Raw genomic sequence first — 16886 nt, 5'->3', positions numbered from 1 at the left:
AATATTATGTATAGCAACAGCAAAATAAAATGCAAGTTGCAGAGCAGATTGAATGATAGTGATGCGCTAAGTCGACACTTTTAAGTATTGATCGATACTCGGTACCGATTTAAAAAGTATCCAATACTTTCGATACTCGGTACCGAAATATTTAGTGTTCTAATAAAAGCGCATATAGGCCAAAAATATGGAAAAAACAAGTCAGGGGAGACTCGCCTATCAAAAGCCGAATGCAGGGGCCAGTAGAGCTTTTAATACTGTTTAAAATGAAAAATGTACATACAGTGCCGGACAAAAGTATTGGCACAGAGAATTTTTCGTAATATATGTAATAATTTACTTTCAATATTTTTTAATAAAAATATAGTTCGTACTTCACCAAAAAAAATAAAAACAAATCATGTCTCATTTTCTCCATACAAAAAAAATAATTGTCAAACATACTTTGTATGGAAGAACCTGAGCGAAAAAGAATTGCCAAAAATCAACGCAATTTTTTAGCAACTTCAAACTTGCACTTTGTTATACTAAAATTAGATAGGCTATACAACTGCATACTTAGAATTAAAAAAAAAAAAATCTGGATAGAAAGTTGCAAAATAGTATGCAAATTTATAGAATTTTACTGAGTTTTGCACAAAGTTTAGAGATTAAATTTTTATGTTTTTTGGTGTAGGACGAGCTATATATACTTTTATAAAAATTGTGGAAAATCAATTAGAATAAAAAACTTTGCAGATAGTACCAAAAATTCTCTGTGTCAATACTTTTGTCCGGCACTGTATATATGTACATCTGTATATCGGTTCGTGGCCATAATGCAGAGAAACTCATACTTATTTGAAGCATTTTTGTTCTAGATGAATCGGACGATATTATATTTGTAGGCATGATGGGCTTCTTCATCCGTCAAAGCATTTTTCTTGAACCTTGGATCTACTAAGTTTTAAACTGATAAAATAATATTTAAATGTTGCGATAAGTTTAAGTTTTTTAGCCAATATCATATAAATGAGCAAAGCAATATTTTTTTCTAAACCAAAAATATATACATAGGTATAATGGCGAAGGTTTACTGTAAAGAATCGGTATCGGGTACCGAGTATTGGGTACCGACAATTCAGCACATCACTATTGACTGACTGTGCTTGGTGAAGTGGAAGTGCTGAAGTGGAAGTGGTGGGTGGTTGGGTGGAGAGCAAACCGGTGAAAATGGAGGTGGAGTAACAAGTGTGTAAGCGCGTCGATAACTATTGGCGCGTCTTTGTTTGTGTATATTGAGTTAATGTGGCCGTAAAATGGGCGAAAGTGATAATGGAGATTGAAGCGCATATACTGCTAAAGCATACATATGTATGTACATACATACACGCATACATATTTCATTAGAAAGAATGCGCAATTTCACTAAAAAATGTTTTTTAATAAGCGTAAACTTGCAAAGTGGCGAGTGGTGGAAGCAAATGATAGATAAACATTGGAAAATGCAAAAATATACATACAAAAAAAAAAAAGATCACAATTTGCGCACTTTGACTTTGTTGTTTATAAGAGAATCAGCAAAATTAAACGAAGAACGAAAACAATAACAACATAAGAATGCACTCGAATGTACTTTACATACATACATACATGCATAAATGCATACATACATACATATATACATATGTACGTATGCACATAACTTAGCAATGTAAACAACACAATTCAATATTGTTGTCATTGCTATGATTGCTGTTCGATGTTATTGTGATCATTCATTCGTTGCATCGCCTGCTGTACTCGATTTTTTCTATTACGTATGTACATAATAATTGCAAATGCACTGAGTTATGCTGATGCGACAGCTGCTGCAGCAGACGTCGCTGCTGTCCTCCATTCTGCGGCTGCTGTCACCGCCATTCATTAGTTTGGACAGACTTTAAAGCTGCAACAGCCAGCAGCAGCAGCCAGAAATGCATAAAGTGCACTAGAAAACTAATTAAAAAAAAAAAATGTAAACAAAAACAAAAACAAGTCCTGTTAGGTAGTTGAGCAGGCCGCTAGCAGTGTAAAATGAAATTGTAGGAATAAACAATTAAAGCGTAAATAACGATAACAAATCAAAACAAAGCACTTAATAATTACAAATATCAGCAGTGGCAGCGGGCAGCAGCTGGCGGTGACAGTTGTACGTACATATGTATGTACGTTTGTATGCATATGTACTTATGTATGTACATAAATATATGAAAGCCGCCATTGTCGCATGTAAAAATAAACATTGAATGTGCGCAAAGTAAGCGTTTTATGGTTTATTTATTAACATTTGATTTTCTGTTTTTTCTTTTGATTTGTCAAGTTCTTGCTGTTATTTTATGTAATTGTGTCAATTGGCAAAAGGAAACGAAAAAAAAAACAATGAGAATTTGAAGATAAAGATAACAAAGCGAAACAGAATTCAAATGCATATGTATGTAAGTACATACATTAGACCATACCACCTTACAAGCAAACAAAAAAAGTTCGCCTTACACCTCTAAGTCCAAAGTATTCTTGCCGGACATAGCCCATTAAAATTAGATGAAATTGGTATGAAGAAAAAAAAATTTTTGTAGCGAACTTTCGATGCAGTTTACGTCTATTGGACATGTATGTATTTAGATCATGGATCCACAGTCTTGCCCCTAAATTTCATATGGGGACATTCCGTCATCTAGGATTTTATTTTTTTCGTGTTTTTTTTGTGATTTGCAAGCTTATTTTTGAATTTTCGTAAAAAATTGTTTGATACAAATTTGTAGAGAATTCAATTTCCCGCATTTTTTTATATATAAGGTTAAAAAAAACACATTTTTTACTGTAAATAAATAGTAAAAACTACGAAAAAAACTTTACATTGTCACGGTTTTCGCCATTTTTCAACGATTTCTGTTTTTTTTTTGTACTACGCTTAAATCACGACATCGATTGCATTCGCTTGAAGCTTTACAATCAAGGATTCTTAAGATCTCTGATTACGAATCTGAAATCTGCGAAAAAGTCGAATTTTACTGGGCTAATAGTTAGCAAAAAAATGTGTTCTTTTTTTTTACCGAATCTAGGTAGTCACCTTTCGACCTTTTCCATTATCCAGCTGAAAGAGTTCGACATACATATGTATGTACATAACGCACTTGCTACCAAAATTTAATGCGTGACTGTAATTCGCTACTCTCCCTCTCTTATCACTAGTCTTCGCTTTGATGCGCATTGAAATGAGAAATTGCGCGCAAAAAATATAGATACGAGTATATATGTATGTACATACATAATTCAGTACAAATGAACGTACATACATACATACACTAAGCGACAAATGAATGTGTACACCTTGTTGTAATATAATATTCACAATTATTTTCATGAAAATTTTTTGCGTTATTTATTTATGAAAATACAGTTCATTCTATAATATAAACCATATAAATCAAAGTTTCACAACTTATATAAAAAAAACACAAAAAAAATTCATCATAATTTTAAACTTTTTATTCAGAATTTTTTTATTCAATTTTAGTCTTATGAAGGGCAAGTTTCAACCGGCTACAAAATCGCGTTGATTTTTTGAGAATTTTTTTGGAGACGGATTTTTTTCCATATAAGCATAAATTTTTTATAAAATAAAATGCGGGAGACCGTTAGCAACAAACTTTAAAAAAATTATTATTATATTATATTATTATATTAATTGCACTTGTTAATAAAAAAAAACCGCAAAAGCAGTCTCACAAAAAGAGTTCTCAAAAATCAACGCTATTTTGTAGCCGGATGAAACTTGCACTTCATTTAACTAAAATTGAATGAATACTCGAAATTAAGTTGAAAATTTTGATGAACATTTTTTGAATTTTTGTGAACTGTATATAAAGTGTAAAACTTTGATTTATGTATATAAACCATATATATATATATATTGTAGAATGAACTATATTTACTTATTTACGTAAAGGCAAATAATTTTTCATGAAAATAATTGTGAATATTATATTAGAAGAAGGTGTACAATTTCATCTGTCGCCTAGTGTACATACACACATAAATATTGGTGGAAGTATTGTATCTAATGGCGATTTCGTTTCTTCCAAAAAATGTTGCCCTTCCCCGGTGCAAAATGTGTTTGTGTGCGACATTTTTTGGTAGAAACGAAAACACCATAAGTACTTATTCACGAAAATTAAATCTGATTGACAGCAGCACCCTGTTGCATCAGAGACAGCTACATAGCTTTCCTAGGTCTTTCCTCGCTCATCCTATCCCTATTTCCGCGTATACGAACCAAACGTCAAGTACTAATAATAGTGCGGAGGCGCTACCGTCTAAATCGTAGGCGCCATCAACGACATACAGAGATATCGCGAGTCACACGCGCACAAGCCAATTTGCTGAGCCACCCACCTCCCACAATTCTCTTACTCCCACATTAATGAAATGTATGTTTGCATATACATATGTACATACATGTATGGGTATGTATGTATGCATGTACATATGTATGTATAAACACGCTCTCAACGCTTTTGCAAATGAAGCCGATGGCGACGAAGGAAGCAGTCAAGTCGAAGCAAATCTTTTAAATACTTTTACTAAATGTAGCACATACATTTTAACCCATATGTAGTTAGCTGACTTAAATTGGCAATAGCGCATGTATGACTGTGTATGTGTGTGTGTGCGTGTGTATGGCCAACTGCCAATATCTGCCAACCAGAAGTGCACTGACGGACAATCGTTGCGTCGGCCGTACATACATATGTATGTATGTCTGGCCAACCACCTCACCGAACGCGAATATACAGACAACAATAAAAACCATAGAAAAAATTGACTGCTGCGACTTTCCGCAAAGCGAATATGCAGCTAAAAGAATCTGCAAACAAAATACGAAACAAAATCAATCATAAGAGGTGCCAACGCACATTAGTTTATATGTAAATATATATAAACTACATTAAAGAAAAAATTCAGATAGATATTCTAACATAGATACAAACAAATGCTTGTGATTGCGAAAATATACCTACATGCATGCATACATATATGTAAAATTAAATGAAAAAGTAAAACAACAATGCCCAACAATGAAAAAAGTTAAATCCGTACGCATAAATAAGCGTACATATTGTATGTACTTATGCACATTAGGGTGGGGAAAAAAAAGTAAAGTCGAAGCTTTAATGCTCTCATCCCCTAGGATTGTTCTGTACCGAAAAATAGTGCCCTGCTGTTTTTTTTTTTGAAATCTTAAAATATTTATAGATCGCTCAAAGTCTTCCATGTACTTTATATGGGGAAAAAAGATTTTTCGTAGAAATGGTATAGAATTCTTAAAAATCAATATGTATTTGTCGATCGGAAAATTCTGTTTCTTTTTCAGTTAACCATTTAATGTAATGAACTATTTTTTAGGTCCCATAAAAACCCCAAATAATGCAAGGTGGGACCCATAAAAAATCGTTAGTATTAAAAAATGGCAAAATAAACAATTGGGTATTATTATGCATTGGAAGTCTCCTGAAGAGAAACAGAATTTTTCGATCATATTAAATACATGGAAAAACTTTCGAGTGCTTTGGGCGATCTCTACATATTTTTTTATTTCGAAATAAAAAAAGCAGGGATGTATTTTTTCGATATATGTAGAACAATCGTAGGGGATGAGAGCATTAACGGACTTTACTTTTTTCACATGCATTTTTGGACCACACTAATGTACATATTTTAATTCTCTATTCCCTCTACTTCTTCTCTGTTAATTAACTATGTATCTATGCATGTACGGAGCAGCTTCAATACGCTTACAAGAGTGGCCTGACTGAGAGAGACGATATTTCAAACACGAGTACATACTTGAGTCAGTAAGCGATTAAGATTGCGGGGAGGAGCATTATAGAGTAGAGTTGCCAAATAACAGTAAAAAAAAAATTATTGTAAGTTGAAAAGTAGGTTAGGTTAATTGCGCGCAGCAAGCCCGCACACGCATAATTCTTTTGGACCCTAGCGATAGTTTGAATTGTACATAGCAAACATCATTTAAGAAGCCAACGCTTTTAGCGATCCTAGCGAACTCTAGGAGTACCACTTCTTCAGGATTTTCGGTACGAATTCGAGTTTTTTGCAAACATTTGGAATCTTTCGGGACTGTGGGACTAGTGCGGGATTTTTGGGACCACTTTTGGATTTTCAAGATTAGTTCGGAATTTTTGAGACTACTATGGATTTTCAGAATTTTCGGGAAAATTTCGGAGTTTCGCGATAACTGCGGGATTTTCAGGACTATTGGTATTCTCAGGACTACTATTTCGGGATTTGCGAGACAACTTAGTTCATTGGAACTAGTTCTCGATTTTTAAGGACTGCTTTAAGATTTTCGGGTCTTTAAGACAGCTTTTCGATTTCCTGTTTCATAATTTTCGTGACTACTTCCAGATTTTCGCAACTATTTAGGATCTTTGGGACTGCTTCTCGATTGCAAGATGGCATTAAACAGTTTCGTTGTATACCCTGAGACCGAGAGAACTGAGATTATTTAAGTGTATTATTTGAACATTTTATAATCCTTAAAAAATCGGCTCCAGTAAATCGATAAAAACTTTGGCACTAGCAAAATGGTGAGCACCTAATACTTACCTATTTGTTTGAAACCTTAAATTTTTTGCCTATCATTTCTCGTTTTTTTTTTTTATTGAAAACAGACTTTTCCACTCAGCGTTGAATCATAAAAATTTAACTTGAATTCACTGAGTACTCAACAAATTTGACTACCCTGGCAAACGATTATTTGAAACAGCTGACCGACTCATTCGTTTCGGCATACATATAGATGTATGTATGCATGTAATACCACTTGTCGACACAGTTGGCTCTGACAATATTCACACATCTAAATAGCAACAGAAACAGCTGTAGCAAAAAAAGGCCACGAAAGTAAGCCGTGATTCATAACTTCAACTACCAAGATTTCCTGAGATACAGCAATACCAGCAGTAGTAAGCTAATAAAAATATAAAAAGCTCCAAAAAATATTAACCAAAATAGAATACCACACAAAAAGACTGCTTAGGTAGGCAACGTAATGCAAAAAAAAAACCATTGCGAATTTAAGCAAACCAGCAAAAAACTCTTCTAGCTGCCTTTGATCCACAAAATTGTTGATTGCGCGTGAGCGACGGACGCAATTTTTTTTTTGCAAATTAACGATCAAACTTACATATATATTTGAGGCTTTCCAAGGTACTACTACATATGTATGTAAGACGTACAATCTTGCTTATACGAATGTGTGTATGTATACTAGGGTGGTCCTTAATATCAAATGAACGATATTTTTTTTCAGTCCCACCCCCTCAATCGGTAACAACACGGTCACAGATATAACATATAAATTTTGGTCCCGATTGGAGACGGTTAAGGCGTGTCGCACAATGGGCAAAGTACAGATTCCTCTATAGAGACTCAAAAAATTTTATTATTTTTTTCATCTAATACCCAAAATCGATACTACCATAGTCGCAGATATCACATATAAATTTTGGTCCCGGTTGGAGACAGTTAAGTTGTGTCGCAGAGGGGACAAAGGCCAGATGCCTCTGTGGACTCATAAAATTAAAAATATATTTTTTCCATTTAATACCCAAAATCTACTACTAAAGTCGAGGATATCACACATAAATTTTTGTCACGATGCTAATGGAGTCGGTTACGCCGTCTTCATGGGGTAATCTGAACTTTGACCCCTGTGCGACACGCCTTACCCGACTTTAATCGGGTCCAAAATATATATGTGATACCATCGGCTATAGTAGCATCGACGTAGTTGAGGCTTAGGAAATCTGATGTACTTAAAAATTTGCTTCCTACATTTAAGGACCCTAATGTATACATACACAGGTAGTAAATTTACGTGTGTCAAGTTAGCACTACACTTTTCGAAATTGGAAAAGTTAACTACGGCATTAATTGTAGTGTTTTTGTTGTAAATTTGTTGTGGAAAGAAAAAATTTTTAGCTCTCGTTTTTTAAGAAAAAATGGTATGTAGTGCTAACTTGACACCATACACCTAGTCGATAGAATTGAGATATCCAATATGTTACTATGCCATTAATTGTAGCTTTTAACTTTAAAATTTGTTGTGAAAAGAAAAAATTTGTAGCTTTCGTTTTTCTGGAAAAAATTGAGTTGACCCTTTTTCGAACAAAATTTGGTATGCAGTGCTAACTTGACAGCATGCACCATTGTCGACAGAATTGACACATGACAACATGGCCTTAAAGTTGTTTAATCCAAATGCATTTTAAATTAGTTGAAAATACATGCAGTGACTGTTTCCTAGGACATCGTCATGTTAAATAAATGGGTTCGTTGCAGGTAAAATAGTGAGAATTTCAATTAGTTATCATTGAAAATAAAATAGTTTATAAATTACTTTTAAATTAATTAAGTTTCCTGCAGGGAAGCTTCTGTATCTATTTGCCATTTGGAGGCGGCGTAAAACTGTAGGTCATCCTTCCAATTGAGTCACAACATCAAGACGCACACATCAAATTAAAGGAGAAGCTCGGCCAAATACTAAACATAAGTGTAAGCGCCAAAATATTACACAGCCACACAAATAAAAAAACATGTCAGGACCTGGGTACGAGACATATGTATTCCTATGTATTTTGACGCGCTAAATCGGGCATCAGAACCGATCCAACGGGCCTGGGTTCAGCCCTAACCTCAAGAATCACCGCGCAGGCACGTTTTTCGAGGTTAGGCACAAATACTGTGGTGATGGAGCAAAACGGGTGGAATGAATCTTCGGACTCAGCACCAATATGTCTGTTCTCATCTATCTATGGGCTGGGCTGAATATTTAAAAGATGTATCGCAATGAGAGGATGTTAATTCAAAGTGATAACCAGGCGGGCTCTAGGCTGCCCTATCAGATGAAACCAAATGATTATTAGTCCTTAAGTGCATTGAAAAACTTAGCTCCCTTGTTATGTAGTCACAAAAAGATCCAGTTAGCATGAGTACCAGGTCAAGACAATCATAACGTTAAACCGAACCTCACGCTGCTGGTAAAAGCTAGTATCTCATATAACCTCCCTCTCTATAAACGGGATTCTCAGCTTCTATATACGATTCGCTTAGTTTTTTTTTAATTTTTCATTCTCAAAATATTATTTTACCTTTATATTTAATATTTAAATACAACTTCTTTAATTAACCCGACTCCAGCGCCATTTAGCCGATAATATTTATTTGTTCAACATTTTTTATGTGAGCACAGATATTTATTCATATATAACTAACATCTATTCTCATAATTAGATACATACATTAGGCTGGGTCGATTTTGTATGGGGGAAAATAAAAGTCGTTTGACCGCATTGTAATAGTAATATTATGATGTCTTAGGTCTTAGTTAATTGTTATTGGCCACGAAAGATTAATTTAATACTTATCTTTAGCCCGCGCAATTGCACCAAAGTATACGAATTTTGAAAATGAAACTTTGGCTGGTAATATCTATGGAATGCGTTAATTTTTATAAATAGGACGATATATCAAATTAAGGGTTATTAAATTTAGTACCTCACGTTCATTTATCATTTTTCAATAAGTATTAAATTTTTAAGATATTAAGATAAAACTTACAAAAACTATAATTTTCCCTTATAGATTTTCAATTCTTCATTACTTCAGCAACCAAGTGAAAAATACAAAAAAGTGAGACGGGATTTATTTCAAACGTTTTAATGTTTTCGGATGTTTATATAGTATTAAAAGAACCATGTACTTGGTCACGCCGATTTGGTCAGTTCTCAAGATCCTGATGAATGAAATCAAATATGTATCGTCAAAGAATAGGAATCGTTTGATAAGTTAATAGTGGTTGCATACATTAACATAATACAGTTAGGGTGAGAAACGCCCATTTTAAGTCCATTTATGCAGTCTTGAAATGGTTTTATTAGTCAACGAAGACGCACATTTTTCGCGGTTTCTAAATTTGCCGTTATATGAAAGTAGGAGACGTGAAATAATTGTTTAGATATAGTGCATAAGTATTTTAGTTAATTGCATTATGTGAAAAAAGTCTTTAACATATCCAGGGAAATCCTTTTGAAGACTCTCCAATTAGACGATAGTGCTTTGCATTCAGCTTGAACGAAAAAAAGGCGCTCCCTGGAACAGTTTTCTGTAATCCGGCTCTTTTATCTAAACGTTTTTTATACAATTGAAGATAAATTTTTTTAGAAAAAAACTGGAGATCCACTTAAGTTTTTCGATATAACTTTGGTAAATGATACTCGATCGGCACGTAGTAAGTACCAAATTGAAGGAGAGACTTACTGTTACTGATTTATAATAATAATATTATAAAAATAGTTCAGATTATAAACAAATTGTTTTAAATTAAAAAAACGTGTTGAACATTTGTTTTGTAATTTTCCTTTATTTGCAATTTTTATATTGTATGCATAAACATATGTAAACTAATTAGTGTTTCTAGAAGTTGTGCCTATTCAGTGTTTCAATACTCACTTACATAAACCAAAATTTTTCCACGATGATGCAAAATAATGGCTTTTCTATTAGAGCTACCGAAATTGCTCCTAAATTTGCAAAAATTCGCAAACTATAGCTAATATTGAAAAAAAATTAGAATATTTGGAACCAGCGACCTAAATGAACGCCAGCAATATTAATGCTGTTCTTTACATCTTTTGACTATAGGCCAGCGCAATTATCAAGAGAAGAATTAAAAATGTATTGAAAAAAGATAACTTTGAGATTAACGATAAGCTAAAGGGCTGCGAAAAATTATATTTGACTTTATCTTTTGCATTAACGGATTCATTATTTAATAATATGCACCAAACCTTTTTGCTGAACCCAGAATTTTTAACGAGAATTGGGTTGCTGTGGGTGACTTTGCGGTCGATGCGCGGGCTCTTAACATTAAAATAAAATACTAATATTTTGCAGGCTTCTTGTTGACTTCATGATACATTATATTTTCGCTATTACCAAGGGATTTGAGTAAAATTAGATTTTCGACCCGCCCTAACATACATACATGGAACTTTTGCAAATACCTCGACTCCAGCGCCACAAACGGAGTCTATGTAGTTATGGCTTGTATTCTTCCAAGTTGTCCAATCTATTGATCAAATAAAAAAACACAGGGCAACACTGGTTTCTAGGCGGCAAATGTTAAAGCTGTTTTTATAGAGTGCTGATGACGAATCCGTAAGTATCAAGTTGCTATCAGCTCCAGATTTTGAGAAAAACCTGGTCAAAGTGTAAAAAAAAATCGTGTCTTTTGCAATATTTGCAATTGTATACTTACGGATTCGTAATCAGCACAAAAAAGTCTATCAAAAACAGCTTTAAGATTCGCCGCAACAATTTTTTTTTTTTGCCTGTGTAGTTGATAAGTAATTCTTAGAAAATTCATATTTTTTAGCTTTCGTTCTATTCATATTGACTTTGCACTTGAACTTCCTTAGCCTTTATTTCATTTGGAACACCAATGCAAAAAGCGAATATGCCCCTTTAAGCGTAGCAAAAAATGTATCCAAATTAACTGCAAACATACCACCTGCAATAATAATTTGTTTACGCAGCGATTGTTCGCCGAAAATAAGTAGATTCTTCTTGAAAGCAGCACTTTGATCCATCCAGTTGCATGAGAAGATGGCATAGGTCAGCTGGTTGAATTCCATTTCAACGACCGTACCATAGTAACAATGTGGAAATATTTCCAATGGCATTGCTACCAAAAACAATAAATAGTAGACATATGAAAATATATCATTTACATAGAAGATCAAATAAACTATGACTACGCTCATGTTGATGGCGGTTACCAATATTTGCACGAAAGTGCCGATAGAAGCGATGCGTTGAATTGCCGCACGAAAGCTGTAATAAAAAATTGTAAGCGAGTAATATATGTATGTATGTATGCAGTTCACCTACTCCAGTAAAGCCTTGTAATCTTCAACACATTGCAAGAGCTCCTCCGCATCATTTATTTCCCTTACTCTTTTCGGACGCTGACCAATGCGTACCAAGCGCATATTTAGCAAACGCACATGCACCGCCAACATAGCGAGTGCCATTGGTGGAAATGAGTCATTGATTATATTTTGAAAAATCTGTACAGTTACGCCAAAACACTGGTAGAAATGTGCAACTGTGTAGCCTAGCACGCTGTGTTCGTAGTCGAATGGAAAATATGCCGGATACATGAGCCGCCAGTTCCCTAAAACGCCAGCGATCAGCGTAGCAACCTCAGAGGCGATCGAAGCGCCAAGACCCACGCAAACATCGAAATACAGCACTCGCTTTGTACGCCGAAATACATTGGATTTATAGAATTGCACATCATCTGATTGGATGATTTGTTGTTCGAGCCTCTGAATTAAAGCATAGATCTTTCGTACATCGGCTAGATGCCACCAAAATGCGAAGGTTTTGATGCTGCATCCCAAACAGGTTAGATTAATGGTGATATTTTTGAATATGTCGGCTTTGCTTTCACTTTGGATGAGTCCAATCATCAAATGTGTGGGGTAACCAATGGTCACGATTATATTCAAAATCAGTGAATACAGATAGTAAATGTAGCGGTAACGTGTCGAGGGTGGCGTTTGTCCGACATAACGCCAGGTAATATCGTGAAAGCGAAAAGCTGATATTCCAGATTTAACATTTTCCATTACGAAAAGCCTAGCTGTTTCTGTTTTTTTGATAACTTGCAACACTTTCGAATGGTTACTTGAGTGAGAATGGTTGTCAGAAGTTAGACAAAACTATTTTTATACTTGATGTAGGTACTTTAATGATGGCAATTTCTAACTTATTAAATTATATTGATTTTCGTTATTTAATTGTCTCTATGAATTATTAAATTTATATTAAAAACGTTTAATTTATTTAATGATTTCGAGGTGTCAAGGAGACTTGAGCGATTAAGAATTAAAAATGCATAAAACAAACCTTTGATAGATACGAGGGCTGTTTGATAAGATATTGACTTTGCGAATTTCTCGAGCCTAAAGCAGGCACGAATCAACGCATGCAGAAAAAAACATGCCGTACATTACATTTCCTTTTAGAAGGCAATTCTGATAATTGTTTTTCAACTCACTAAAAGTCTTTCGTAAGATAATTGTCAATTTTGGCAACTATATTGAAAGCTTTGTTCTATATTTGTCTTAGCCGACATTACTAGTTCTAGCTCAATACCCAAGCAATGCTTTCAACTGTCCAGTTTTACACGGCGATGTCATTGGCGGTGGCAATTGTCGCCCAGTGCATACTTTGCAACCAGTTTTTAATCGGTCCCGTTTTGGACAGTTTTTCTTTTATAAGAAAACGTATTTGAGATTCGATTTTTGGATATTTTTTTTCGATTTTTCTTTTCTTGTACAGATTCCATTTTTGTTACATATTTTATTAAAAAAAAAAATATTCTAAGCTGCATGCAATAATTTAAATTCATTAAATTTGAAAACTCACAACTGCCTCCACCCCGATTTGAACTCGCAACTAACGATAGTTGAGTCGGAGGTCTTCTCGCTGAGCTAATTTCGTATTGTACGAGTAGTGAGCATTTGCACATTTATACCGCAAGTTTCAACTGTCCCGCCCTGCATTCCTTTTGCACTAGTTCAGTGATAGTTCTGAGATATGTAGTTCGGAACTAGCGCTTTGCCAGACTGTCTCTAAATTTTACTGCAGGGCTCTTATGCATTCATAAGGTATAGGCTTTCGATGCTTTCTCCTGGTACGAAAAAAAACGCATGCTTGTTTCGTTGGTGCGTGGTAAACATTGATCCCTTATGGATTGACAGGCAGCTAAAATTTAAAAGATTGCATCTTTTTCCTAAATTTATTATAATCAGTAATTAAAAATGTTTGTAAACCATCCCACGTGTGTCAAGTAATTGTTTTGTGCATTTGGACGATCAATAGCTATCACACCATGTTGTCATGTGTCAATTCTGTCGACAATGGTGCATGGTGTCAAGTTAGCACTACATACCATTTTTTCTTAAAAAACGAGAGCTACAAATTTTTTCTTTTCACAACAAATTTTAAAGTTAAAAGCTACAATTAATGGCATAGTAACATATTGGATATCTCAATTCTATCGACTAGGTGTATGGTGTCAAGTTAGCACTACATACCATTTTTTCTTAAAAAACGAGAGCTAAAAATTTTTTCTTTCCACAACAAATTTACAACAAAAACACTACAATTAATGCCGTAGTTAACTTTTCCAATTTCGAAAAGTGTAGTGCTAACTTGACACACGTAGTAAATTTGCCTGCTGATTAGTTTACTTCTTACTATGAAGTATGATGGGCATAGATATTTATCGACGGCTGAATGGAAGATCGACCTAACTCAGAAGCCTGTTCGAAAACGCCATGTATCGAATTTGGTTGAAGAACGCCCGATCACGATGTAAATTCTTGAGCCATTTTCTGATATAGGGCGTTTTCGAACCGGCTGTCGAGATATGTACAGTCAAACTTCTCTACTTGGTTATATGTAGGTATGTGGTGTAGTACGTAGTATAAAAAAATCATAACCGTTAAAATTAGATTTCTATTTTTGCGATCAAATTACGATCTTTATTTTTGGATTTTTATTCTTTCGATCATATTATAACCAGTATTTTTAGATCTATATAAAAGATTTAAATCAATCATAATAATGCAGTCTTCATTATAACGGTTAAAAATGATTGAAGAAACAAGTAATTTTTAGCAAAAAAAAAACCGACTTCAACTCCCATATAAAAAAAAAAATATATATATATATATCTCATGATCCACTGATCGGATCTCAACCAGATTAGAATGAGACACTACCTTTCCGATGCAAAAAGAATTATCGAAATCGGTTGACGCGGTCCAAAGTTATGCGGTTACATAAAAAAAAAAAAAAAAATATTCCGACGAACTGATAACCTCCTCCTTTTTTGGAAGTCGGTTAAAAAGAGAAATCCAAAACAACGATTAAATTTGACAGGAAAAATAGAAATCCACAGTTAACGATTACTCTTGATAGAAAATATAAAAATTAAAAAATTTAATGGTTATTTTCGCTGGCGATTTAACGTGAGTACATTTTGATTTTTGTTAAATATTTGCTGTTTTTCAAGCTAAGATTTTTTTGTTATTTTTTTTTTTATAAAAAAGTTGGGCTCATGCTTTAGCCAAAAGCACATAAGACAAACTTTCAAACCGTATAAAGAATTTAGAAAAATTCAACACATTTTCATCAAAATTTTGGACTTTTTAATCTGTATTTTTAGAAAAATTTTGGGTATGCAGTTACACGGCCTGTGAATTCGCGTTGATTTTTAATATGTTTTTTTTTAAGTTTTCTACACTTTTTACTATATAAACGTAAATTATTGGCATACGAAAACAAGTAATTTTTAAGCAAAAAACAAAACCGATTTCAATTCTCAAATAAAAATTTAAGATTATCGTTAATTTCTTCATGATGCGATAATGGGATTTAAACAAAATTTATATGGGACCACTTGTGAGGTAACATCTTTCATTTAAAAAAAAAGAATTATATAAATCGGTTAACGTGTTATGCGGTAACATACATAAAAGATACAATAAAAAAATATTCCGACGAATAGATAACCTTTCTCTTTTTTGTGAAATCGGTTAAAAATAACAAAAGCCGCAAGCAAAAAAAAATATATATTTAAAATCAACGCGATTCTTTACACCCAAAAAAAATTCTAAAAATTCAGATTAAAAAAGTTTAAAATTTCGATGACACTTTGTTTTTTTTTTAATTCTGTACAAAGTTTGAAAGTTTGTTTTACGCGGTTTTGATCAAAGCTTGAACCATATTTTATAAAAAAAAAAATAACAACAAAAACATTTACTGAAAAACATTCCAAATATTTAACAAAAATCACCAGGCACTCAGTTTTGATCGCCAGTGTAGATATACATATGTAGATTGTTTGCCTTAATTGTTACCAGTACGCATAAGAAACAGTTTTTCCATTCTAATTCAAAAGTAACAATATTATAATATCCAAAAGTCAAATAAATGTATTTTGCCACCTTTGACATATGACCGCATTAAAAAAAATAGTTTAAAAAAAAATATTTGCGCCACAAGCTGTCATATTAATTTGAAAACTGTATTTTTTCCTGCCACTTTTAATTTTGCACACTTCCTCTTCAATTTGCAAATAAAATTAACACCGTTGTCAATCAGGTATGGTTCGTACTTAGTCGTTAAAATGACATAATTGAATGCGAAGAAAAACAAAAACAAGAATTAATTACATGCACACATTCCATTGAAAACAAAGCTAAATAAGCAGCAACAAAAAGAATTTAAAGGCGCCAACAACTGACCGCCAGCAACAAATAATAGGTGACGCCCTCGAAACGCCTCAAACACTGGCTGCGAGAGTGCGCCGCACGATGGGACTGCAGCAGTGAAAAATTAATAAAATGAACTGGCTATTTATGAAAAACCAATTGAGCACATTTATTGAAAAACTAGGAAATAGCCGACGGCTTCACTGCGCCTTAAAAGTATTTTTGAGTTGTTACTCCCACCCGAAACTCTTATGGCCTCATTCATAAATACGAAAGTGAGGTGAAATTAAAAAAAAAAAATCGATTCATGAAACATAATTTATTTTTTTTATGAATAAAGGTGTTAGTTAATATATTTCCGAAGGTTTATATTTAATACCTATAACTCGATTTTACATATACTTAGTGCACTTTCTTCAAAGGTGTAATAATTTAGTATTTATCTTATCTTATCACTTTAACCGAATGAAATTTTTCAAATAGGTGGCAACC

At 33.6% G+C, this 16886-nt stretch overlaps 2 protein-coding genes across 2 annotated transcripts in view; both read right to left on the bottom strand.

Annotated features, from left to right (window-relative positions):
• The window catches only part of LOC118740617 (solute carrier organic anion transporter family member 74D), an 833870-nt gene that overhangs the window by 703076 nt on the left and 113908 nt on the right, over nt 1-16886 (bottom strand).
• On the bottom strand, nt 11486-12855 carry LOC118740619 (odorant receptor 59a-like). Its single transcript, XM_036472224.1, has 2 exons — nt 11995-12855; nt 11486-11937 (listed from the first exon to the last, which is right to left on the bottom strand). The coding sequence occupies exons 1-2, from the start codon at nt 12735-12737 to the stop codon at nt 11526-11528; spliced, it is 1155 nt and encodes a 384-aa protein (XP_036328117.1). The 5' UTR covers nt 12738-12855; the 3' UTR covers nt 11486-11525.

This window comes from Rhagoletis pomonella, unplaced genomic scaffold (genome assembly GCF_013731165.1).
Source record: "Rhagoletis pomonella isolate Grant_MI unplaced genomic scaffold, Rhpom_1.0 Rhpom_scaffold_00006, whole genome shotgun sequence".
Lineage (NCBI taxonomy): Eukaryota > Metazoa > Arthropoda > Insecta > Diptera > Tephritidae > Rhagoletis > Rhagoletis pomonella.
Note: the sequence above shows the minus strand (reverse complement) of the source record. Positions and strands in the feature narration are given on the sequence as shown.